This window comes from Xiphophorus couchianus, chromosome 17, assembly GCF_001444195.1.
Source record: "Xiphophorus couchianus chromosome 17, X_couchianus-1.0, whole genome shotgun sequence".
In the NCBI taxonomy this organism is placed as follows: Eukaryota; Metazoa; Chordata; class Actinopteri; order Cyprinodontiformes; family Poeciliidae; genus Xiphophorus; species Xiphophorus couchianus.
The window spans coordinates 17,302,602-17,327,754 of NC_040244.1; the positions used below are offsets into that span (position 1 = coordinate 17,302,602).

At 38.8% G+C, this 25,153-nt stretch overlaps 2 protein-coding genes across 4 annotated transcripts in view; both read left to right on the forward strand.

The window, feature by feature from the left end:
• The first annotated feature begins 2,137 nt into the window (after window positions 1-2,137).
• On the forward strand, window positions 2,138-5,455 carry b2m (beta-2-microglobulin). 2 transcript variants are annotated; one of them, XM_028043785.1, is made up of 4 exons: window positions 2,138-2,310; window positions 3,063-3,335; window positions 4,669-4,700; window positions 5,088-5,455. In XM_028043785.1, the coding sequence occupies exons 1-3, from the start codon at window positions 2,247-2,249 to the stop codon at window positions 4,680-4,682; spliced, it is 351 nt and encodes a 116-aa protein (XP_027899586.1). In that variant the 5' UTR covers window positions 2,138-2,246; the 3' UTR covers window positions 4,683-4,700; window positions 5,088-5,455. The 2 variants fall into 2 exon arrangements, with proteins under 2 accessions (XP_027899586.1, XP_027899587.1); XM_028043786.1 differs by having other exon boundaries at window positions 4,669-4,696.
• A 4,605-nt stretch (window positions 5,456-10,060) lies between these two features.
• Window positions 10,061-25,153, forward strand: part of mpped1 (metallophosphoesterase domain containing 1) — a 67,934-nt gene continuing 52,841 nt past the window's right edge. The window contains exons 1-3 of one of the 2 annotated variants that reach the window (XM_028044175.1): window positions 10,061-10,744; window positions 21,012-21,359; window positions 23,150-23,331. In XM_028044175.1, coding sequence (XP_027899976.1) covers window positions 21,181-21,359; window positions 23,150-23,331 — 361 coding nt within the window. In that variant the 5' untranslated portion in view covers window positions 10,061-10,744; window positions 21,012-21,180. Of the gene's footprint in view, window positions 10,745-21,011; window positions 21,360-23,149; window positions 23,332-25,153 lie in introns of those variants that run through there. The other variant, XM_028044176.1, reaches the window with a different exon arrangement.

A 25,153-nucleotide genomic window follows, 5' to 3' on the forward strand; every position in this document is an offset into this window, starting at 1 on the left:
GCACACGTCTACACGGATACAGACAACTTGGGGTTAAGTGCCTTGCACGGGGGCACGTCGATGTGCCACGAAGAAAAGCTGCAATTGAACCCACAACTTTTCAGGATGCGAGTCCTACCCTCTAAGCCCAAGTTTCCCCTAAACAAATCTGAGCTAGCTTGTAGTACTCCAGTGGACCCCGCCTATTCAGTATTTCTACACAATGCTGCTTGACTTGCTGTTAGCTGGTGAGGTTTAATCCTCAACATGGCCGTCATCTTCGAGTCCCGACCCGATGACCTTTGCCCGATGTCTTCTCTCTCTTTCAGAACTTGCTTTCCTGTCTGACCACTCTCAAATAAAGGCCTCTAAAGCCGATAAAACCTAAAAAAAAAACACCTGAAAATTGAAAGATGAGTTGTTAAATTTGTATTTTGACATGCGACATGTCTCCTAGACCTACATGTATTAAAAGACAATCGAAACTAAATTAAACATTTTATTATATAAAACCAAACGAGTGGAAATCCCCAAACGTTCCTGAGTGTGTGCCAAACCCAGGCCTGTAAAAGTGGTGCAGAAGCTCCGCCCAGTCAGATGGAGCAGTGAGAGGGTGTTCATCCAGATTAGACACCATCATGTTTGATCCAATGACATCATCGCAACGTTCTGAGTTTAGACAGAAAGTGAAACTTTGTGGCAGAGTTTGATCCTTCATTATTTTTGCTATCTTTGTGAAATCTAAATCTGAGCAACACAAAGGTTTAGCATTCTTTTATTTTGTTTTTTAAAAAAAGGGATCATTCTCTTTCTCAATTCCATTTTATTTATTTCTTAAGCTCTTCATACGTTAGCTTGTACCATACTGGCTCTGTTTTTTTTTTGTTTTTTTTTTAGCAAATGAGGCGTTAAACAACAAAGGGGTATAATTCTAATTGATCATGAGGCCCATAGTGTAAAGTTCTGTCCTACAGTACCAATGATGCTAAAAACCATAGCATAATCAGCGCTGCATGTCCTCCAGGTCAAAACAAGAGCAACTCACAGCTTGTCAGGGACACCAACAGGTTTCCATCAGTGGTTGGGTAGAGATAGCACCAGCTCTTCCACATGTGGATAAAATGATCTACTCACTGTTTCACGTGTGAACTGTTTTTGGTTTTAGGAACTTAGTTTCTGTAGAAACGTTGGCTGCACTCCTGGATAATTTGGTTTGCTTATCATGTCCTGTATACAAACCGTTTCTGCTTTTCATTTAATAGCTGTGATTTAGTTTTTCTATTCTATGCCGACTGCTTTCTTTTGGAAGAGCCAGAGTGGAAGAACCTCAGTGCTGGTTCTGCTGGACCCCAGTGCAGCCTTTCACTCTGCTGACCATGACACTAAGTGAGCTGAAAGGACTCTGGTCCGGCACTCAGTTGGTTTGAATCTGAGGATAAAACAAAGTGTGAAGATTTGTAGCTACTGACAGCAGATAGTTCAGGCCTTCAGTCTTCATCTCTTTTAAGTGGACTTTCTCTTCATGCCATCCTCGTCCCTTTGGCTTTGCTATAACACCACTGCCAGTCCTCTGACAGCTTACCAACTTATTGGCATATTTCTTCTGATTAACAGCCTTTTCATACATATGTGATGTTTTCATACTCCATGAAGACAATGTGGTCTACAGCTAGTCAATTATTGTGCCTTTTTCTGTTATGTATTCATTTATTGCCTTTTTATTATTATTATGAATGAGGCTATTACTTTGCTGAGTATAATGTGTACACAGAGGTTGAATCTTTATTTTAAAACTCTTTATCTTTGATGGGGAGTTAATTGGAACTGGAAATACTGGGTTACTGGGAGGATGGGGTTTATGGAACCAGTTACCAGAGAAAAGGAAGTTTTGGTAATATCCAAAAAAGAACACATTAAGCCTACCGTTTCCTTTTTTGAAAACAAAGGAACTCAATTACAACTTTCACACTGTAACAGAAAACCCCAAAAGGTTTAGTTTTTATGTTCATTGTCTGGAGAATTCAGAACACGGAAACACCGAACCCGTTTACCAAAACTCGTCTCAGCCTACAGTTAACGCAAACGTGTTTGGTCATATTTTACCTGGCAACGTCAGGATATAAAATTCCTGATTGGTTAAGGTCACAGAGTGGGCGGGATTTGATGGGTATTCAACCCGAGGCTGAAGCACTTTCTGTTTATTGATCAGAGGACGGAGAAAGAGCCGGTTCTGTTCCAAACCTTCCGCCACCCGAAGAAGAAGAAAGATGAAGCTGCTGCTGTGTCTCGCAGCTCTGGTTGCTGTTTTCTGCGCAGTGAGCTGCAAAACTTGTAAGTAGCAAAATCTTCTGTTTAATTCTGCCAGGATAGAATAAAACAGTGTGATATTCTTCATCACACTGAAGAATATCAGAAACATTTCCTATTTACAGGATTGATCTTCTGACGCTGTCAACAGTTTCGTGTTCTGTTCAGTAACAACGTTTTAGGCGACACTATTGGTGACTTTTTGTTGATTTGATCTTGATAAGGCCTCGATATAGACGCAGTTGTAATTGACATTATATATATACATAATTAATATATATGTACAGAATATGTTTTTCTTTTAGTTAATTCTCCCGAAAGCTTCAATGTTGGCGGGAATTGAAGTCAAGGACAAATATGAAGCATAAAATAATTATAGAAAAAGCTTGATCTGAGTTTAGTTTCGATTTTCCCACATTGCAGACTGTTGAATATCTCCCCCTACTGGCGACAGTGTGAAGTAATTTTCAAATTGTCTTTCTTTTCTACCGTTGCTTCTCTGCGCCAAATTATTGATCTTCTGTGAACACGTGAAGGTTTAATGTCTGAACTGTCATAGAAACACTGGTTTGATATTTAAGCGAAATAAAAGTAAAGATTTTGATTTTGATCTGGTTGTATTGAGAACTTATTTAATATGTTAGCAGTGTGACGAAGCTTTTTCATTATCTCAAAGTCTAAATTGAGACACTGAGAAGGAATTATTTGCAGAAGAAATGTGAATAATTACCATAATCCTGTGAAATGACGACCATTTTTTGCCCTGTTGCCTCCAGCTCCACCCAAGGTTCTGATCTACAGCCGTGACCCTGGAGAGTTCGGGAAAGAAAACTCTCTGATCTGCCATGTGAGCAACTTCCACCCCCCTGACATCACCATTGACCTCCTGTGTGATGGCACAACACTCCCCAACCCCGTGCAGACCGACCTGGCCTTCAAACAGGACTGGCACTTCCACCTGACCAAGAGCGCCACCTTCACTCCAGAATCTGGCAAAACATGCATCTGCAGAGTTAATCATGCGGGAAAATCCAAAGACTACAATTGGGGTGAGTTGGTCATTTAAAATCTTTCTGGAATAGATATTTTTTTGAATCAGAACCAAAGTCCAGGAATTCCCCTCAGTCTGAATTTGGCTTAATCCGTTTTGCTTTCGATTTCCCTCCCTGCGACATGCCTGGTCATATGACTGCAGCCAACAGAAACCTGCTGGGAGAACAATGGTTTCATAAAAACAATCATTTAAACCTGTGGAAATGTACCCACATATTGTTATATCTAATTCATTAAACCTCTATGATAAAAGTATGGCCATGAGTGACGGGGCTTATGGCTCTTCAGGATCAGTTCACTTCAAAGAGCTGTTTAAAGTATCCAATTTTGAAAATGTACATTTTTCAAATAACAAACCGTCTTATCCATAATATAGTTTTATTTTAATTGCTTTTGGAGATAAAGTTCACAAAAAAGTTGAATCATCTGTAATAAGTAAATAACCAAAGTATGTTCTTATAGATTATAGTATATATTTTCATAAAACATAAAATTTCAAAATATACTTGTTAAATACCCGTGTAGCTTTTTAAATCAATGTTGTGTGTATTTATAATGTTTTAGTGCTTTTTGTAATATTGAAACAACATTTTAAAAAATGTAACAGAAAGTAGAAGGAAAAAGTTGACTGCAGATGCAGTGGCAGAAAACACAAATCCTCCTCTGGACTATTAAATATAAGAATTAATGACACTATACACATTAACCAAAGAGCAACAAGGAAGAATAAACCAGGGAGAAGGGAGCGTCCTCATCCTCTCTCCTGCTGCATGAAGCCTGTCAGTGTAGCCGCCAGCTAGTGCAGAGCCGCCATGACACGAAGAAAACAAACCCAGACTTTGTGCTCATAAACCAGAACTCTCCTCTGTTTTATTTATTTGTTGATTAAATACATATATTTTTCATTAAATATTATAAGAGCTGCTGCAGTCTGCACAGAGCATTGTTAGCAAGTTAAGTTATGATAATAAACAAAGAACAGCTCTCAGTCAGTCCTGCCGTTCTTAGTAAAGAGCTGTTAAAAGAGTCGGATTGTTCGTGAATGTCACATCACTGATGACGATACCTAAATGATATCTACAGAACCTGCAGAGCAACGTTTCCGGCTTTTATTTTTTTCAATATTTGTTGCTGTTGTGCTCAACTTTGAAATAAATGAAAATGGTTCAGGTGTACAATCACCATGTCAGAAAACCAAAAATGTTTTGCTGAAAAGTATTGTCCCCAGTAGAACATTCTGGGAAATATATATATTTTTTTCCCCGAATATCAACCTGGACTATCAGAAAGTCCTCAGATGAGTAACAGTTGCTGTGTTGTGTTTTACAGAGCCCAACATGTAACTGCAGAAACTCAGGCAGGTAAGTTTCCTCATGTTCCTGCTGTCAGAACCGATGAGCCACAGTAAAATTATCATATAGATAAAGTTAATTGCTATATACTTGTTAAATAGTAACAATAATAGCTATTATTTCATTATCACCAACGTTTTCCTCACTGAGAAATTCTGTTTATTCATATTTGATATTTGTAAGTTTGGTAAAATTCTGTTCCAACATGTTTTGGCTATCTTCAAGGTCAGATTACTTTTGATTGATTACTTTTCAAAACTTTTCTAATGCTTTTTTTTTTAATGTTGAAGCTGAAAACAACATAGAAGTAGATCAGAAACAGTTTTTATCTTGACTGCACTTTGGCTCCTTAGCAGCAAGATCATCTCTTATTAATGCTGTCATGTTTCTTTTCAGAATATCCTCTGCTGCAGAATCATGTGTTCACCATCCCATCAATCAGCAGCATCAGTTTTCTTCAGTTTGCCTCTCACTGTCTATTGAACAATAGTTGGGTAGAAGGTGGTGGGTCATTTTCAGTCTTGTTTTTGTTAATACAAACTTTCCTATACACCAGGTGGTAATTTAAGTGTGCTGTTTTAATTTCTTGCTTTTCATCCTGTAAATGATTGTATCCATGTTTGATATGTAAACTCTCTTAAGTGAAACTTTTTATTTCATAATTGGCCAAATTGTCTGAGAGGTTTTTCTATTTTTCTTATTGATTTATGGCTTAAGGTGATTGTCGGCAGCCTGTACTAAATAAAAGCCTCTTAGTAAAACTTCTTTTCTGTCATTAATTAAGAAACATTACAATAGTTACAAAATTATAGCTTACTATAAAACAAAATACAAATAAACTGCGGCTTTATTTCATCCCAAAGGGAAAATATTATCATAACTCAATGTTAGTCAAATATCTTCAAAGAATTTTGTCAGTGTGAATTTATTCATAAAGTACTTTAAAAGCAGTACTGCTTTTAAAGTACTTTAAAAAAAGGGTGAACTGTTAAGTTCACCAACATGCTGTACAGTAATTCCTACAATTATGGATGCTGAAGGAGGGAGGATCTCCAGTAGCAGTCAGTCTTCCAATGAATGTGAAGAGTCTTCTGACTGAAGACTGCTGCTGTCTTGACAGTCATGACATGCTAACAGCAGAGCTGGTCTTCCACAATAACACATCCAGGGTGACTCCATCAGTTGTTGGCGGCTCTGCTGATCCATCTCCTTTGCTTCTGCTGCTCTTCAGGTTTCTGTCTGAACGTTTGGTCAGAGCTGGGCAGAGAGATGTTGAAGTTGAAGATCGGATCCTCATCTGTTGTAATTGATGGAAGAGTTTGAACTTCCTCCTCCTCTCTGCTCCATGCAGATTCTGTTTTAACTTCTCTGGGATGTGGGGTCAGAGTTCAGATGTCAGTTAAGCTTTTGAGAACTTAATTAAATGCCACACTATGACAGCTGTGTCTCACTGTGTATGTAAATGTCTGGTTTCAGTTGTACTTAAATACTACAAACTCACTAAATGTTAAAGCATACGACTACCTGGGTTAACTGGACTGACTCTGTTTTAGCTTTGTCTTGACCCCACAGCCTGTAGTTTGTCTCTGACTGACAGAGGGAGTCTCTGTCAGTGAGGCAGAGTTACAGCCTGAATCGTATGGTAACCACCCCGATGTTCTGCTGTAACTCATTCAGCATGTTTGACTCGGAGCAGAAATCTCCTCCATGATGCTTCCAGGCATATATTACATTACACATACTTTGAAGAGTAGGCATCATCTTTTCTGTCTCCACAGTCCAAAAGATGATTTGTCCTCAGTAACATGGAGTTCATTTTTATCATTCATGATTCAGCAGTCCGGTGGAAAGTAAACAGTTATGAAAAGGTTTCATATTTTAGTTGTATTTCATAAACTGTGAATGCATCTCAGGACATGGAATCATCTTTTATTAAGGTTTTATTGGCTCTAGTGGCCTTTATCTGAGAGTTGTCAGACAGGAAAGTGGGTAAAGAGAAAGAGAGGGGGGTCAAAGGTCATCAGGCCAGGACTCAAACCTGTGACGTTGGGGTTGAGGACTAGTCTTCCATATGTTGTGCGTTACCGGTGGTCCACCGCAGCGCCCAGACATGAAGTCATCTTAAAGTCTAGTTTATTTCAGTAACTCAATTCAAGAGGCGAAACACATTATACAGACTAATATATCTCTAGCATTTATTTTTTTGTTCAATTTGATGATTGTGCCTTACTTCTGATGAAAAACTTGTTGGAAAATTAGAATATTAATAAAAAATGTTTTTTTAAATGCAGAAGTGTTATGTCTTACTGACCTGACAGTTTCCTCTAACAGGCCGTCAAACTCGTTTTCATTTTAGTCCAAATCAAGATCATGAATATCCTCAAAGTTCCTGTTATGGCAGAACATATTAATAAAGCTACTCATTAACAAATGGTTCAAATATTGTAGAAGACTCTGCATTTGAAATTTAAATAATATTGAGCACATTTTTTACATTGATGTAATCATATTTAAGCACTGTTACAACCCGTCTAGGGGTAGCCAGATCATAACATGAAAGGTCCCTCCTCGTTCCATCCCAAACAGCCAACACATACAAAGTTAAACATTTTACAGTGATATTTATTAAAAAAATATATATGTATTTGATTTAGATATGACAGAAAATGGAGCATATAACTTCAGAATGAGCTAATGCCAAAACAACAAACAAAAGAAACTATCTAAATAATAATCAACTTACCTAACTGAAAATAAATAAACCAAATGACAAAACTTACCTCCCTAACTAAAAAAACAGGAAAGAACTAAGGTAACATAAATGGCAGCTCACTCCTACAAACTCCAAACCAAGAAGTTGAACAAACAAAAAAACAAACAGTGTAACCGGTTGAGATGAGCAGAGGAGGGATCCTTCAGGAAGTCTACGTCAGCCGCTTTTATACTCGTCACATCCGGGAAGCCACCAATCGGACGTCCCCCGTCGTCCTCCAGGCACCAATCAAAAACAAGTACCTGCACACTCATTTACATAATCAAATTGAACGACCCCAGTCTAACAAGCACATAACTGTCATGTTTGTAGTTCCTTCTCATGTGGCCCTTTAGCCCATCCAAGCTTATTGCAGGTCACAGCGCCCATGTCTGCCAGGTTCCGAGCACCAAAAGGTTTTCATTCATGATTAATAAAACTTTCTCATTGCAGTTTTTTTAGTGTGTGAGTCTCTTCAGGGTGAATTAAAAACTCCTTTACGTTGCATGTGACAGACCGATTGATAACTGAGTCTCAGTAATGGGTTCAGTGCTCAAGAATAATGCAGCATGTCAGAAAAGAAGTCCAGTCAAAGTACCAAGTGAACACACCAACTGTCAAGGTCAGTCAGGGTGATCACCTCTACAGAAGGAAACGTTTTGGCAACTCTGGAGCAAACAGCTGTGTCAGCACTCTGAGAGAAATATTGCAGCAACAGTCTTAGAAGAGCAACTGCTGGCAATTGTCAGTCTGGGAAGGCTTCTAGTAATTTCCCCCGAATTTAAAGAATTAAATTAAAAATTGAAAGTTGCCAATCTTTCCAGGACTGTGTGGATGGAAAATCTGATTTGTCAAGCTGTGCCTCTGTAGTTTGTTGAGGAAGGATCATAGTAGAGTGTTTGCTGCAGGGCACAGCTGGACGTCCCAGCAACTTCCTCCCACACTCAGAACAATAATTTAAAGACCAAATAGAGATATGATGGAATATTTATTACAAAGTACCATAGTCAAATGCAACCGGCTTTTTTTCTTTTTTAAGTTTTCTACAAAAACAAAACAAAATCTGAATCAAGTATAAATGAAATGAGAGAGTTGACCAAATGAACAGAGATCAGTTTTATGCGGGAGGAAGTGAAGCAGGATGAAGGAGTTTTAGATCTTGCATAATTCATCTCCAAATGTCAGTTCTGCATCTTTCAAAACAAGTTTATGTTTTTAGAGTTTCCATTATGTCCACCAGATGGCACTCTCGTCCTGGCGCCTGATGCAGACCACTTCCATTCTGAAGGTGCTTGTTATGGGAGCGTGGCGTTGAGCTTCAGATTGGGCTCTCCTTATTGAGCTCATTACCAGCTGCTGACCTGCTGGTCGATGGAGCAGAGGAGGTGATGTACTGTAATTGTGTGATTTGGCTGATTATTCCTGTAGCTGTTCAGAAACGCGTTCGCTTCAGACTCGGTGTTTCCATCTGAGCTCAGAATAAAATTATTTTTAACTTGTTCTGCAAAAAACTAACTACCATCCGATAGGAGAATGCACAACAGTAATTATTAAATCTTACTGTAAAAAGCTTGTTGCATTGATTGAAAGTCCATGCGCTTAGATTTTGAATTTTTGAAGTTTAAACTTCAAATACATATATGTATACACACATGTATATACAGAATATATAGTTCATTTTCAGGATTCTGGCTTGCAGTTAATGTGAACCCAATATTCAGTTTATCTGAAACTTACAATATTACATCAGACAAACCTGCTCTGTTAATGATTTATTCACCACAAAAACGGAAACTAAACTTGTTCTAAAATGCTGGTGTGACAGTATTGGTATCAGAAAGCTATGTGAAGCGAGCCGTGTCAGTTGCATTTATAAACGTTTACTGTAAAAAGTAAATTATGTAAACCAAAGTGCAGAATGCTTTTACATCCAGCAATAACTGAAAATTGGTGGTTTTCATTTCCCTTTTTTCAGTAGAGCATTAAAATTCATGGGCAGGTATTTATGTGCTTCATACACCGTTAGAATACCAGATGAAAAATATATTTCATGTTCACTTAATATGACTCCTCAGTTGCTGTGTGAAATGACTGGATCAAGCAACACAACAGCATAATATTTCAGAATGCAGTACAGATGCGATGGAATGAAAGCATCCTAATCCAACCAGTTCTGGATTATAAAGTCACTGAATTCTAACCTGAGGTGAAAAACCCAAACAGCAGAACACCATTATTTATTAGTCAAAGTGAAAACATGAAACTAAAATATCTACAAATTGTGTGACTTAGTGATAAAGTTCCTGAAATTAACTGACTTAAAAAATGGCGAATAGGCAAATTCTCCACCAATAATTTTGATTTATATTCTACAAAAAAAATAACCAAACAGATGAATCAGTGAATGGTGGTCTACTGCATTCATGTTGTGTTTGTGGCTCAGTGGGAAAAGTGGACAAGGAGCTTTTAATGCCCCATGTTGAGGCATGCTGCCTGTCAGAGCTGTGTGTGAGGGCGTGTGGGCGTGTGTGTGTGTGTGTGTGTGTGAATGTGTTTCCACTGTGGAGAAACATGACCAGTGTCTCAGTGCATTGAGTGGATGGTAACTAGATCTGAACCAAATGACTTGAACATATTGAGGGGAAACATGCGTGATTGTCGCTACATGCTGGTCTGGTTATGAACTGATGCTGCAGGTTATGTGACAAACTTTTTAATCTACTTTCAATCATTAATTGAGCTTATCGGGTCAATTGGAATGAACTGAAATGATTTTTTTATCACGTGCCTTGAGAAGTGAATTGGTGTTCTATAACTGAGTCCGTCTGTTCTGCATGACTCCATATACAACTGATGGAGTTCAGATTGAAACCCAGTTATTTCCCATGTGTCCTTCTATGACGGACACGTCCCGATGGGAATCTGTGGGACAGCATCGTAAGGAACTCGGACAGAGACCGGGTGAAAATGTCCAAATATCCCAGTAGTAATGTTGCTGTTGCCCTCTGTCTTCCTCTCTGTGTCTGTTGGATGAACTTAAGGACTTGTGCTGAGTTCTGTGGAGCTGCCGCGGTCTGTCCTTCCTCCTCCTCCTGCCCCTCTTCCTCCTCCTCTCCCTCCTCCTGCACCTCTTTATTGTGCAGCTAAATCCGTGGCGGATATCCCTTTAACAGGCAGAGGCAGACAGTAGCAGCAGAGAGGAAGCAGCTCTCTCCTCCTTCAAACTGACCAGCGCGTCTTTCTGGCTCCTTCCGGCCGGCGCGGACCAGAGCATCCAGTCTGCAGCTCTCCTCCACAAGCGGTACGTTTCTTCAGCATCTTCCTCGCCGTGTGTAAGCCCAGCCATGTGAGCAGCTCCGTGTCTCAGGCTGTGGAGATGTTGCGCTCCGTGTCCGTGTCTTATTCACGTGTCTTTGTGGGATTCTGCGCTGGACTTGTGCGCTTTTCATGTGCAATATGTAAACGCATCTAAAGCTCGGATGTGTCAGATTTTGTTCCGAACGCTGTCCAGTCCGGTCCGTCACGTGCGAAGCACAAAGACGACAGTTGGTGGGACCAAATGGTTGGAAAGTTGAAATCTAGATGAGTGAACGGCTGTGGAGGCAGGGATCTGCTGCAAAGTGAGCAGGAAGGTGATCTTTGACTAGACCAGTTCTCAAGTTATGTTTGAACTCTGCAGGGGAAGCAATACTGAGAGGTAACTGAGAGGAGCAGAATTAGATGAGACATGAGATAAAAAAAGAACTACAAGTCTATTTAGAATAAATACAGGTGTGTGTATTAAACAAAGATCACTTTAAAATGTGCAGTTTCTCTGACATTACTTAGAGATGTTTTAGTAAAATAGCAATTTCTGTTTAATTTGATGAAAAATTAATGATTAAATAATTTCAAATATTTATTTTGAATATGACTTCAAATAATGCAAAGAGAGCAGGCTGATATTCAGTTTTTAAAACACACCAGTCATGTTTCAGAAATCAGTGTGTGGAGGAATAATCCAGATTTTCATCCTCTTCTCTCCTGATCGCTCAGCAGGTCCATCCGTAATAGATGTAGAAAATGTTGGAAGTAATCTCATTATTTTTCCAAAACTGGACTTCAGGATTTTTTCCACTTTGGATATTTGGTTCTTTTTAGTCTATTTATTTAATTTTATAAATATATTGTCATTTTCTAACTGTTCCATGTAGAGTTACTGCTCTTGATTTATTTTATTTTATTTTTCTTTTGTGTACGCATGTATTAGGAAAAAGTGATCGACCAGAAACAACATACATTATTATTTAATTCAACTGATATACAAGTTAAGATTTGAAATGTTGAGAAACTCGTAACAAAGAGAAGCAGCAACTCTGATGAGTTTTTTACTGACAGTTTACTCAGAGGAAATATGCAAACCGACAGGATGAAAACAGGGCAGAATATGAAATATTATACAAATGATTTAAAACATTTACAAGAAGTGAAAAATAAAAGCATCAAATCGAACAGATCAAGGAAGAAAGGAGTTCTGACCAGAACTGGGCTTACATCCGAGACAATCAGACAAATTAGAAAACTTGTAATCTGGCCTTTTTGTACTCAGTCAGTGTAATAATCCCAATATAAAACTTACAAATCTAAAATTATTCTCGAAAACATTTGCAACTGATAAAGATACCCATCAGTTTCAGCTGTGAAATTACTTAATCTATGAAAAAAAATGATCACACTTATTTCTTTAGATGATAAAAATTTGTATTTTCAAGAAAAAAAACAGCAAACCACTGTTATGTTTGATCAGAATCCATCGAAATATAATTACCACTGACACTTAAAAGTAAACAGACATTTTGTGAATATTAGTAGATATTTAATTTAACAGTTCTGCAATATTAAAATTGTGACATATTGCAGAAGGTATTGGATATTGGAGCTGATCAAAGAAATGAACTCATTTGTCTGACAGCAGTGAGAACACAGACAGTGTGGATCAGAGTTCTGAATCAAACAGCCGCCGAGCGTAAAACAAAGAGAAGAAGATTAGTTCTTTCATTAATTAGGCGCTGCAGGACTCTGCCAAAACCACACACATTCTTGATTCCTTCAATTCAAGGAACTATTTAAAGGAGAAAAATTAAAGAACACGCAGAACTAAAAAGTCAAGCAGTGAAAATAAATCTAACTGAATAAATGCATGATAGTAGATGGGATAAAGATCCACATCCATGTTGCCAAACCCGGCTGGCAATGCAGCCGCCGTCCTCTCGGCTGGAGAAGGAACGCCGTAGCTTGATGATGTGCAAACAGGAGAAGACGGAAATCAGCTCTTATTATATGTCTCTATTAGAAGGACTGCTGCAAATGATGATGAAAAGGAAAGTGTAACTGCCTCGTTTATTGTCAGAGCAGCACTGTCAGTCAACTTTACCAGCTTAGTTTTTTTCTCAGGTCTTCTACAGCACAGTTCTGTTTCAAACCTACAGGCAGTTTTATTTATTCTGCTGTATTTTTTTCTGTTTTGGGAAAATTCTACAATTCAGCAGTTGCCATGTTTTCATTACTTCCATATAAACAGACCAAAAACACCTGCATTTAACTTATAACTCATTTAGAGTTTGATTCAAGGATGCATGTAAAGAATGTGAGAGCAAACAGGTGTGTGTCACATATTGCTGCCATGGTACTGGAAATATTAGCTATTGTTTAGATTAATGTGGGAAGCCTCATTTTATCTGAGGTATTGAAAATAAAAATGAAAATGAGTGTCATCAGGTTTCTGCTGAAGAGAACCCCAGGTTGTTCATTCCACATCAGCAGTCAGCTGGTTACATTAACTACACAAACTGTATCTCTCATGGCTTCTTTATGGTGTCGAGTTCAAACAGCGTTCCTTTAGAGGGGCAACGGGTGGCGCTCCTCTGATAATCAAACCATCACTCTGGGTGATTTTTGCTACCAGAAAGTTTCAAACAGAGCGCTTTGCTTTTATAACTGCACATCTGTTCTGAGTCTGAGGCTTTTTTCAGAATATGTTTCTAAATAGTCATCATTGGTGAAGCGATGCCGTCCATGTTGTCTTCCCAGCTCTTTTCTGACTGCATCCCCTTCCACTGGCGGCTGCCATCGTCATTAATGTGCTTTTATTGCTGTCATTTTTATCATGGCTCCATATCGTGGTCTGTTAGTTCAGGCGCATTGCTCCCTCTAACCGGGCAGCTTTTTCACCTTCTATCATTATATTGGTGAGGATAAGGATGGCAGAATCAACCTGACCAGGCATCCTTTCCTGCTGAAAGGAGCTCAGGTTTGCTCTGTCTCCTGTTCTAAGGAATGAAAACAGATCTTTCTGAAATGATGCAGAACCCAATTTTGATCGGTTTAAGATGGAAAATCAGCTGGTCTTCTCTTTTCAAACAGGCAAGTTTTATTCATTCAGGTAGAAAAATGTAACTTTTATGAGGGAGATGCGATCACCTCAGCTGTGTTATCACCATGGGAACCTGTGTCTACATAGGAAACAAAGACCAGGGACAAACACAGTGACACAGCTCTGCTATCAGGAAAGACTTGAAGGTATGGATCATCTTATTAGTGTTAAATGTTAATTTAAGAAAATATTTTCGAATGTGTTAAAGAATGAGCGCTCACTCTCTGGATTTCTGGGTCACATTCCTCAGACAAATGAAGCTCTTCACAATTCTGATGTGTTAATCCATATTTAAAATCAGAATACAATTTAACTCATTTGTAATTTTTCATTGTGAACTGCACTTCTGATAAATGATCTTGTAATAAAGATGCATTTTCTTTAAACATATCAAGCTGCTAATAATATTAGAGATGTATTGATTTTTATTGCTTGTAGTCATAATTCTCAGCTTCACGCTGCAGATTTTTTAGATCATTTTGGTCACTTCTGAATAATGGGTGTGTAATAAATGGTAAATAGACTGATTCTAAATAGAACTCTTCTTGTCACCCTGACCACTCAGAGCATTTCATAATCCAGCCACAATTACATTCATTCACTTAGTCTAGTGCCTTGCCCATGGTCCCATAGACATGACAGGAGGAATCTGGAATCAAACCTACAACCTTCCAACTGTAGGACAACCACTCCATGCACTGAAACACCAGGTGCGCCTAACAACCAGTAAAATATTATGTTCATTTAATGAAGTAAATGTGGTAAAACGTAACCACATTGTATGTCAGTGTGGTTTGGAGTCATTCAGCTGATATGATTATGCTTCTTATTTCATCATGTTTGGTTAAAAAAAAAAAGAAGACATTTCCTTTAGTATCTGTATGTATTATGTGTGTGTAAAAACACAAATCCACACTGAGAGTTTCTCAGTCGTGCAGCTGATCTGATGACCTGTGTAAGCAGGCACCTTTTCACCCCAGCTCCTCATTCATTTTCCTTCACCAGAAACCACAAGACCACCGTACCTGGAGAAACTGAAACAGCATTTTAATGAAGCATCTCCAAATTAAAATCATTTTAATTCAGGCAAAACCTCGTAAATTAAATGAAGTAAACTTGTGATTCATTTGCTGTCAAAAATAATTAAAAACACGGCGCCGCGCAATTCGTTTCTGTTACAAAACGTAATTGCCTGAAAGCCGTACTGTTTTATTTAAAAGCTTCATTTTTCAGAGCTGAGATGTGCAGCAGAAAGAAAAAAGATTCAGCTGAATGTGAATGGGAGATAAAAAAGAAGCGGGCTGCGGTGTGGTGGTGGCGCTGCCACCGGCTCCAACAAAACCTTTAACAGAAGGTTTTCTAAAACTCAACATGATGTCTGATGTCCTGAACAGGCTTGGAATGAGAAGTGCAGCAGGGCCGCTGCAGCTTCCGTAGAGGCCAGAGGGGCCCGGGGCTCCGATGGCCACCCAGCTTCCTGCTGGTCACACTATAGCTGTGCTTCCATCCTGTTGTCATGCAAACTTAGAGCAACCTTTTAAAATGTTGTAAAAAATAAAATAAAAATTAATTAAGTGCGTTTCCATGTACATATGATTCAACCAGGCTACGCAAAATGAAACGTGATTTCATCAGAAGTTGACGCTATGCATGGCTGTAAAAAAATAAGATGTAGAAAGTTGTAGACATTTTTCTGAGTTTTGTGCACAGACCCACCAAATAGATGGGAAAGTTTGCTGTATTAGAACTTATTTGGCAAATGTGTTTCCATCCTGGCTTTCAGCACATGAACTCTTTTTTAGAAGAGCCAAAAAGCGTATGAAACGAGCATAAAAACTCATTGTGAAATTCAGGAAGCTTTGTTTCTAAGTTTGCTGTTGAAATCAATTTTTTCCAATGTGACACCTCAACATGCACATAATAAACACAGTTAGTGGCTCTAGCAGCAAATTCAACATTTTTACTGCTTGATCATTTGGAACAAACAATGCAGAAAAATCCATAAAGCATAATAAAAATAAAGTTAGGGTTTCCCCCTGACTTCTCTTTAGCCGACAGGTTTGTTTCAGCTGCAGCTCGGGAGGAAGAGGATTGGTCTGTCTGTCAGCAGCTTCACCATCACGTTATGGCCCCACAGTTTGTGAATGTGTGACCTCGGACCAACTATGTGGGATATGAGGATCATTTTATTGCAAACATACAAATGAGCTCCAAGTTCTTTCACAGAATTGACTGGTTGGGAGACTTTTTCCTCTTCAAACTGAAGTTTTAAGCACATTTTAAACTCTGTGCTAAAAGTGTGTGAATGTGTGTGTTTCCAGGTGTTAAAGACATCTTTGTTTTCATGCACTTGCCTGTTTTGAAGCAGACAACCACAGAATAAAACTCCAGCAGCTGAGAGCAGCATGTTGGAGCTGCAGCATCAACCTGCTGTAAAAAGAAATCTGGGAAAACTGATGACAGCTTTGGTTTCTCCTCCGGGTTATTTTCTGTTTACAGTTTCTTACTAAAGTATTCACACTCCTAGAACTTTTTCACATTTTGCCCCATTACAGCCACAAGCCTTTGGGTATTTTATTGGGATTTTATGTAACGCTTATGCATCATTGTAAAGGACAAGGAAAAATATTTTCAAAATGATTTTACAATTAAATCCTTTTCATTTGTATTGTGTTTGGTTCCTCTACTATAACACCACTAAATAAAATCATTTGCCTCTAGAAATCACCTAATGAGGAGGCGGAGTCCTGCGTGTAATTTAATCATTAAAACCCATGTGCATCTCGCTCTTTGAGTTGGTCTGTCATTTAATATCTCAGTAAAATGCTTTAAGGTTTATGGCTTTAAAACAAAAACAGGAAGCAGATCAAAGGGTTTGAATAATTTTCATTCATTCTCATAAATTAGAACTAAAAGCCAAAAGGTCACTCTGACACATAGTAACAATATTATATTGGGACTAGAATTATTTCCACGCAACCCAGAGATGATAACAAAAAGAAACAAAGAAATAAATAAATAATTACAGTGAAAAAACAAGGTAGCAATCAATTGAACCACAGAACTAGGTCTGATACAATAAGCAATAAATCAATTATGTGATAAAGTAAAACTCAATTATCTTTATTTTCATAAAAAATGTATAGTTTTTCTCTTTTCACTCTTTCTACCAAAAACTGCATGATAAAAGTCTTCCGTCTGGTGCTTTTGTCTTAACTACTCTCTTTTTTGAAAAACAATTTTATTTACAAAGACTTCATTTTTCATTTTATTTGTTGTTCTTGTTGTTTTGTCTTTTTATTTTGGGTATTTAAAATCTCTTCCAGTTCCAGTGTGAAACCTTCATTAGAATTGAAAGCTTATTGATCTTTTCTTGCATTAATGTGCCATCTCCATTATTTTACTTGAAAATGTAATATTGTTGTAATACAGTATATTGTTGTGATAAACAACAACATTATTGTTCATCACAATAACTTCTGGGATTATTTATTAACTTGTTATTGTGGCAGGCCTGCAGAACACTTTTCTTTATTAGAGATATGGAATAATTCAAGTCATTCTAACAGGTATCAAACAGGATTAAATTACAAGAGACAGAGGAAAATCTCTGTTTTCTAGAACGTCAACATACAATAAGGTGAAAACATTCAGCAAAAAAATTTAAAAATAGAGTAAGATTACGGTATGCATATAATATTTAATTATACAGATGGTGTTACGTTTGAGTCCAAAACTGATTTTCAAAATGACACCTGGGAGAAGAGTCGACACGGGAGTCTGTAAAAACAAGATTCAGTCGTTCTGAGATTCAGTACGTGATCAAGACAGCTGCATCTGAGCCCAGAGTGTTAGACACTCAGCATCTGCTAATGCATTTCTCTGTCTGACACTAACAGTGTGAGGGACTGTCACTGTCACATTCATGACAACAGAAACACTTTTAAATATGCATGCACAGGCCTTCATGCTCATCCGCTCTGCACAGAATGCACACACACCCTGAAACACATCCACCAGCCATGCTGGGACTCGCCTGTGACAAACAACCGCAGTGTGAAGTGTGAAGTGTGTTTCTGTCTCATCAGTGGGCTGTCAGCGTGTGAGGTTGCAGTGAATGATGAATCGAGATGGCACGCCGACATCGCGCGGCGGTCCAGGTGGACTCCGCCAAGCCGCCTGTCCCCAAATTATCGCCTTCTTCTTACACTGTTGCCATCATTCAGCACCTCTCAGTAGCTGCTCTCTGCTTCCAACAGCCAGTGAAAAATGAGCTGCAGGACTAAATCTGTGTCTTAATAGATGAGGCGCACGCAGACGGGCCTAACACCAGGGACAGGCAGCAAAATCTACCAAATCCTGTTCAGGCTCTAGCTTGTCAAAAGCTGTATTCACAGGAACTAAATGTTGCTGCAGATTCATAAGATGTTAGCAAAATATGAAAGCATTCATTAAAACATCTGTAAATATGAAATCATTTGAGAGCTGAACAAATTGCTAGATTTATTTTTCATTCAGTTGGTTGGGTGAAAACGTGGAAGGCTGTGCTTTCTGAGTGACTGAAAATGTAGCTGCTGCTAAAGCTTTTATTTTTTATTTTTCTACATGTACACTGTAATGGAAGACAGCAGCAAAATCCGCTGAATTTAGTTAGATACTTTTCAGTAATATCAGAATGACACTGAGAGCTGATATTACCAAGACACATATTTTTGACCTAACAAACATACTACTATTGATAACATTATTAATAATAATACTAATATTATTAAATTGGTGGCATAAAATATTTCAATGAACTGACTGTCTTTCTTTTAATCAAGACAAATAAGATTCTGAATAATAACTCAGAAGAGGAGGTCAGTTCAGACACAGAGCACCAGTAGAGTTAGTAGAAAATCAATGGACTTGCCTCAAACACAAGGACTCTGAAGAAAAGTGGTGGTGATAAAGCTTGATGTGATGAGATGACAAAGAAAGCAGAATATTAGAAAGGAATGATAAACTGAAAATCTGACAAATACAGACTGGAACAGCAACAAAGGAGACAGCTCACAGGTGCAAAACAAGAAAAAGGAAAACAAAAAAAACTGAGGTATCAGAACAATCAAGGAATCTGCAAAGGTATTATTCATCATGTATGCATGTCATATGGAATGAATCACTTCTAGGACATTTCTATGGCAGCTTATCAATGTTCACTGCTGCCAGGGCTGCACAATGTACTGAAAATTTATTGTTATGACAGAATCATTCTATGCAATTTGCATATGGAAAACAATTGCAACAACTTCAAGAGCTATTGGAGAAACATTTAAGGATCACACATTAAGATTTTCTGTGCTTATGCTTAGCTGGTGGAGCTGGTCGTTCATTAGAGCTTAAAAATGTTTAGAAGACAAAATGGTGATGAGTTTTTACTTCACTGCAAAAACAGCAGATGTAACCAACAACTTCCCTTCTTGTTGACATTTCCAAAAAACATATTGTTGATTCATTTTACTGTATTTTTTCCAGTAGCTGGACATCATATGTTGTTTTGCAAATATCATGGAAACTCTTCTATTCAAAAGTTTATTTTCACTCAGAAAAATAAGCATATAGAAATAAAATGTTATTTAAATCAGATATAAATTTACATTAGAAATTAGTATAAAAAGCCAAAACTGGGGGTGAGGAGGTACGATTCTAAGGTGATTCAAGGAACTCGGTAATTCAAAAATGAAAGGCTTCTTGTGCCTCTCTGAGTGAACATTCCTTTGCTTTTTGTTGTTGAGGAAAGACCACTAGAGATTAAAGGATTTCGCAAACATGCATGAAAGATTCAAGGCAACATTCCAGGTGTGCTATTGATGAGGGAATAACATTAAAACATAATGTGAAGCTGTAGCAAATAACAGTCATATATCCAAGTAGAACTTGTGGACCCTTTTCAAAGTTGTCCCCCTTCTTTTTGAGTCTGAAGAATGTGTGTGTTTGGACGGCCAGGAGGACACACACATGCTCAGTTATAAACAACTCGCCTTGTGCTTTACTTTACAATTATGTCAAGACTATGGTTATGTCTTGTTGAAGGTGTGGTTAATAAACCACAGCTTTTCCTTTCACTAAACTTTCCATCAAGATGCCTGCAAAGGGTCAACTTGTTTAGCAGCCAGGGTATTCTCAAGAGTTTAAGAGAATCTGGCAAACAAATGGAGTCAAATGATGAAATATGAAGATATTTTGTGTTTTCTTCAGAAACTGTTTAGGAATAAGAGGAACTTCATTCATCTTTTTAAACGTGTAATTACTACACGAGGGTAATTCGCAAAACGTTAGCTGTTCTGGTTGTAGAACAAGTCGCCCCATATTAAACATGCAGAGCTAGTTTTCTGTCGTGCTCTAAAAAGAAGAAGCAGATACCAGGATCACCTCCTGTTCTGCCTCTTTTCTGAAGTGACTCTGTTGTATTGGTTTGATTTGTTCTGTTTGTCGACTTTTCATGGTTGCTTTGGTTGATTCATTGCATGTTTGGACAGTTCTTCACTTTGCTTTTGGATGCTGTGCAACTGGAAGTATGAGCAATGCCTCCATGGCTGCAGCCCCAGGCACCTGTCTCCCTTTGGATGGGCTCTGAAATGAAATTGTGTTGTGCTTCTGCACAACTAAATGAAGCATTCTATTCTATTCTATTCTATTCTATTCTATTCTATTCTATTCTATTTTGCTCTTACTTTGTTTCATTTACTTTTGAACAGTTGTTATGTTGCATAACCAAGAAAACAAAGTCTTGTTTTTACAACTGGGAGATGCTGATTTGCATCTCAACAACTCAACTAACACATGACCTCTGACCCCAAACCTTCAAACTGTGTCTTCCATCTATCATGATGGACCAGTCAGTCTTTCTAACCAAACAGCCAGACAGAGATTTAAAGAGGAACGGTCAGAGCAATTGAGACAGATTAGCAGTTCTTGATAAAAAGGAGTTCAGGACAGGACATTGTTATAGAATATCATTACTAGATAGTTATTTTAAAACTTAATAAAAACTCCAGTTTGTCACAGAAATGTGTTTGTGTTTTGGGAAATACCCTCTCATGTAAATGTTTAGCTACAGATCACAGCTATCCAAAGCTCTGTGGGTGAATTCTGTTCTTTGTAATCCCTTTAGGTGCTGAGGAGCTGCAATAAGCAGAGGAACAGGAGGCCATGTTCCCGCCACAGATTACAGCCACAGTGAGCTCAGCTTGTGTTTGAGGACAAGAGTCTCCCCTCTGGCCTATCCAGTCCGCTCGTTGTCCAGTACCAAAAGCACCAAGCAGCTGACACCACAGACAACTATGGCCTTCACACTGTCAGAAATCATGGCGGCAAGGCGGCAGCAGTCCCAGGCCCAGTCACACACTCAGCGAGGCAGCAGGGCGGCTGTGGAGGTAGATGAGTACAGCACCAACCCCACACAGGCCTTCACCTTCTACAACATCAACCAGGGCCGCTTCCAGCCACCGCATGTCCACATGTGAGTAGTCTGGAGAAGAAAAGCCATGTTGGTCACCATGACAGGATACCACTCCAATGAGTTTCCCAATATTCCACAGTCAGCTGTTAGTCGTATTATAACGAAGTGGAAGTGATTGGTAACAACATCAACTGTGCCATACAGTGTTGTCAGAGCAGTCAGTGGATAACACGTTTCTTTAGCTACAGTCCTCCAAGCTTCATGTAGTCTTCACATGGGTAAAGAACAGCAGAAAGCTTCATGGAATGGATTTTCACTGCTGAGTCATTTCCAAGCCTTACATGAGTGAGTGCTCTCTGTCCGTCGCTGGACTCTGGAGCTATGGAAACATGTCATGTGGAGGAGTCAGGGTTTGGATGTTAGCAGCAGAAAGGTGCTGGGCTGAGTGTGTGTGTGTACGGTTTGGTGGTACAGGGTTACTGCAGGACGTAGACTTTTTATTATAGTAAAAAGAACTTTTAATGTTTCCCCTTATAAAGATATTTTGGATCATTCTTACAGCTTTGTGTTGTAGGAATGCTCTAGTTACAGTTCAGCTGATACGTCCATCAGCTGACCTGTCCAGCAGCTGACCCGTCCTCTCTTGACAGTCCCCCTCCTGGCTCTGATTGATTGTAGAACCACAGAAAGGAGACGGAGTAGCTCATAGCTTTCTGTCTCATTCCATTCTGTCAGGACATGGTGGTTTAAACAAATATCTAAAAGACACATTTTTATAAAAGTTACTGCAGCCTAAGAAATGATCTTGTATAGTTAATAGAGTCTGAAGCATCTAGATAGATAGCATTTATTGTCATTGAACAGAATTCAACGAAATTTCCATTGCAGCTCCCGTGCAAAAGGTCAAATATATACAGTATAAATAAGCAAACACACAATAATAATAATAACAATATATACAACTAAATTAACTAAAGGAACTCAACCACACCAAAGAAGTAGCAGCAGGTCCAATTATGGCAAAGTACAGATAATGTGACAGTGCAAAGTGCAGAACAATATGGCTGTGTGGGGGTGGGGGATATGTTTCTGTGCCAGTTTCTGTGTAATGAAACTAATTATAGACAGAATAAAAATATATGTATATATACATATATATTTATTGTGAGAAAGTAATTCTGCCAGTTGAGGACCATATTCATTAGCATGTCAGTGGAATGAAAATGTTAAAGTGAACTTTAGCATTTTTTTACTGCGCTTAGTTCATTTTACTTTACTTTTCATGACTGTCTGAGATTCATGTAGTGGATATCTGCTTTTTACCAACATCCTGATTCTTACATTCTAGAAGTTGGATGGTGGGTGGTGGTGATGGGGGGTTAGGATGTGGTGGGACGACAATGTGGAGGAGAAAGGGCTGTGTGGAACCGTAGCTGGAGGAAACTTCCTAAAGTGGGCCATGGTTATTCACCATCTCCCTGGTTCCCTGGAGACCAGATGAATGTACATGCTCACTGAAAATCCCACAGGACTCTACACTTTTCTATATCTGTACTTTATTCTTTTTCTATTTTTGTACGTTTGCTTCAGTGTGTCTTTGTGCTGGGCTTTTATTGTGGTCTCTCGTTCCCACCTCTTCCCAAGTCTCCTGCTTCCTTTGCTTCCTCAGTCTGTGGGGATGTTTTTTTTTTCTTTAGGTTGGATACTAATTTAAACTTCTTTTCCTGTCAGCCTGCTACTGCAGAACTTTTGCAAACACTGTTATTTACCTGCACACTTTACACATGCAGTGACACTTTTATTATGGTCCTCAAACTCAACCTTGACTTTGCTAATTTCTTCCTTCTCAGGGTGGACCCGATGCCCAACGACACTCCCAAACCTCCAGGCTACACACGCTTCGTGTGTATTTCAGACACTCATTCACGCACAGATGCCATCCAGATGCCGTACGGAGACGTGTTCATTCATGCTGGAGATTTCACCGAGCTTGGGCTGCCCTCTGAGGTCAAAAAGTTCAATGACTGGCTAGGTTAGTAAAGCCTTGACTCTAGCACTACTGTGGCTCAGGTGTTTAAATTTTACCACTAGGATTCTACAGGCAGTTTAAGTACAAATCACATGCAGCACCTTTTAAAACTTTAGAAGTAAAAAAAAAATAAAACAATCACTGTTTATTTCAGTTCATTTTCTCAGTATGATGTGTTTCTTGTGTATTTTGTAAGTTCAACTCTTATCTGATTTTATTTATTCTGTTATAAGCTCAAGGACGTTTGAGTACATTCAGAGAATTTTTAGATTCAGGGCAGAATCTCTGCTTTCTTATTTTCTAAACCTTTAAACAGAAAAGAAACCCTTTGTTGCATCCAAACTTCTCAGATGTTCACTGACTGAACTGAAATGACTTCAGTCGACAGTGAAAACTTTAACAAAAGGTTTACAAAATGCTTAATTTTTTTGAGGGTATCATTGTCGGCTGAAATGTGAACCTTCAGGTCAGATTTTAACCCGTGTCATCCATGAGCACGAATGTCTGTTGAACTTTGGGCTTTTAAGGATGAGTTTGAGTAAGGCAGAATTCACTTGATTTTGCTTAGTTGGAATTCATTTCACTTCAGTGGATTTACAGTCGAATCTGTGTTGCAATGTTTTATGTCAACATATTTCAATACATAATTAAATCCAACTTACCAGTTTTAGTAAACATGTAGAAAGAGAAGAATTTGCTGAGGGTCCCAAACAGGCAGATGGCAGTTCAACAGGATCAACAGTTTTTAGCTCTGGCCAATATTTGAATGGTGGACAAAGACAGACAATTAAAGATGTCATGCATAGGAATATAAAATGTGTAGAAAATGTGTAAAGAGCAGGAGGATCTCAGTTTTATGAATGCCTTGACATTTCTAGTAGGAGTTTGTTGTCTCTAAATATTTTGTGGATTTTTTTTGTTGTTTTGAGAGAATCTACTTAGAGCTTTGATTTTAATTCCATTTCAACCTCCTGCTCTGTTGTCCTCCACCTGGAAGCATCTCATCTCCACTGAGTAAGCAGCTGCTGGAATTTTATCAACTGTCAGGAATGAAGAGTCTTTGTACAAAACTGGGTTACAAACTGGAAAATGAAACAGCAGCAGCTTGATCATAATTATTGCTGCCTCAAAAACCTTCCCAGGTCTGTTATGTGAGTCTGTGAGCCTCTGTGTGTTCATTTCGCTTTTTGAGGGGGGAGAGGGGCATCCTGTCCTTCCCCTGTTTACCCACTCACGTATATAAAAGCTGCAGGGAGTGCAAGTTGCTCGGTGAGTTGCTGTGCTCCAGCAGCGGGCCAGCCAATGGGAGAGATGGGGATAAGAAGGTAAAGTGAGCCAAAAGCACCTGGTGCCACCTCTGAAGTTCCACTCCTCTCTCTCCATTCCTTCATCGCTCCTCTCCTTTCCTATTATTTCCTCCTCCCCTGCAACTCTGCTGTCTTCCTCCTCTCATATAAATATTTATGATGTGGCTCTGTTCGCTGCCTTTTCACTGATGAATGCGACTCCTGCTGCTTCTTGTGCAGAACAGATTCAGAGTGTGAGCAGCTGTAGTCTGACCCCTAACCCCGGTCAGAAATGATTCTGCTACTAAACTTTTTACCTTCTCCTTACTTTCATTGCCTTTTCTCTTTTCCTCCCATCGTTTCTCCTTTCCATTTTCCTTTCTCTATCTCCTTCATTTTTTCCCATTCCTCTTTCTCCCTCACATTTTCCAGCTAGCTTCCTCCCAGTCCAGTCCTTCCCCATTCTACTCCCTCTCACTTAGTGCAATTCTTCTTTTGGCTTTTATTTTTATCAGGAAGTCAGCTGGCTCTGAGGGCGG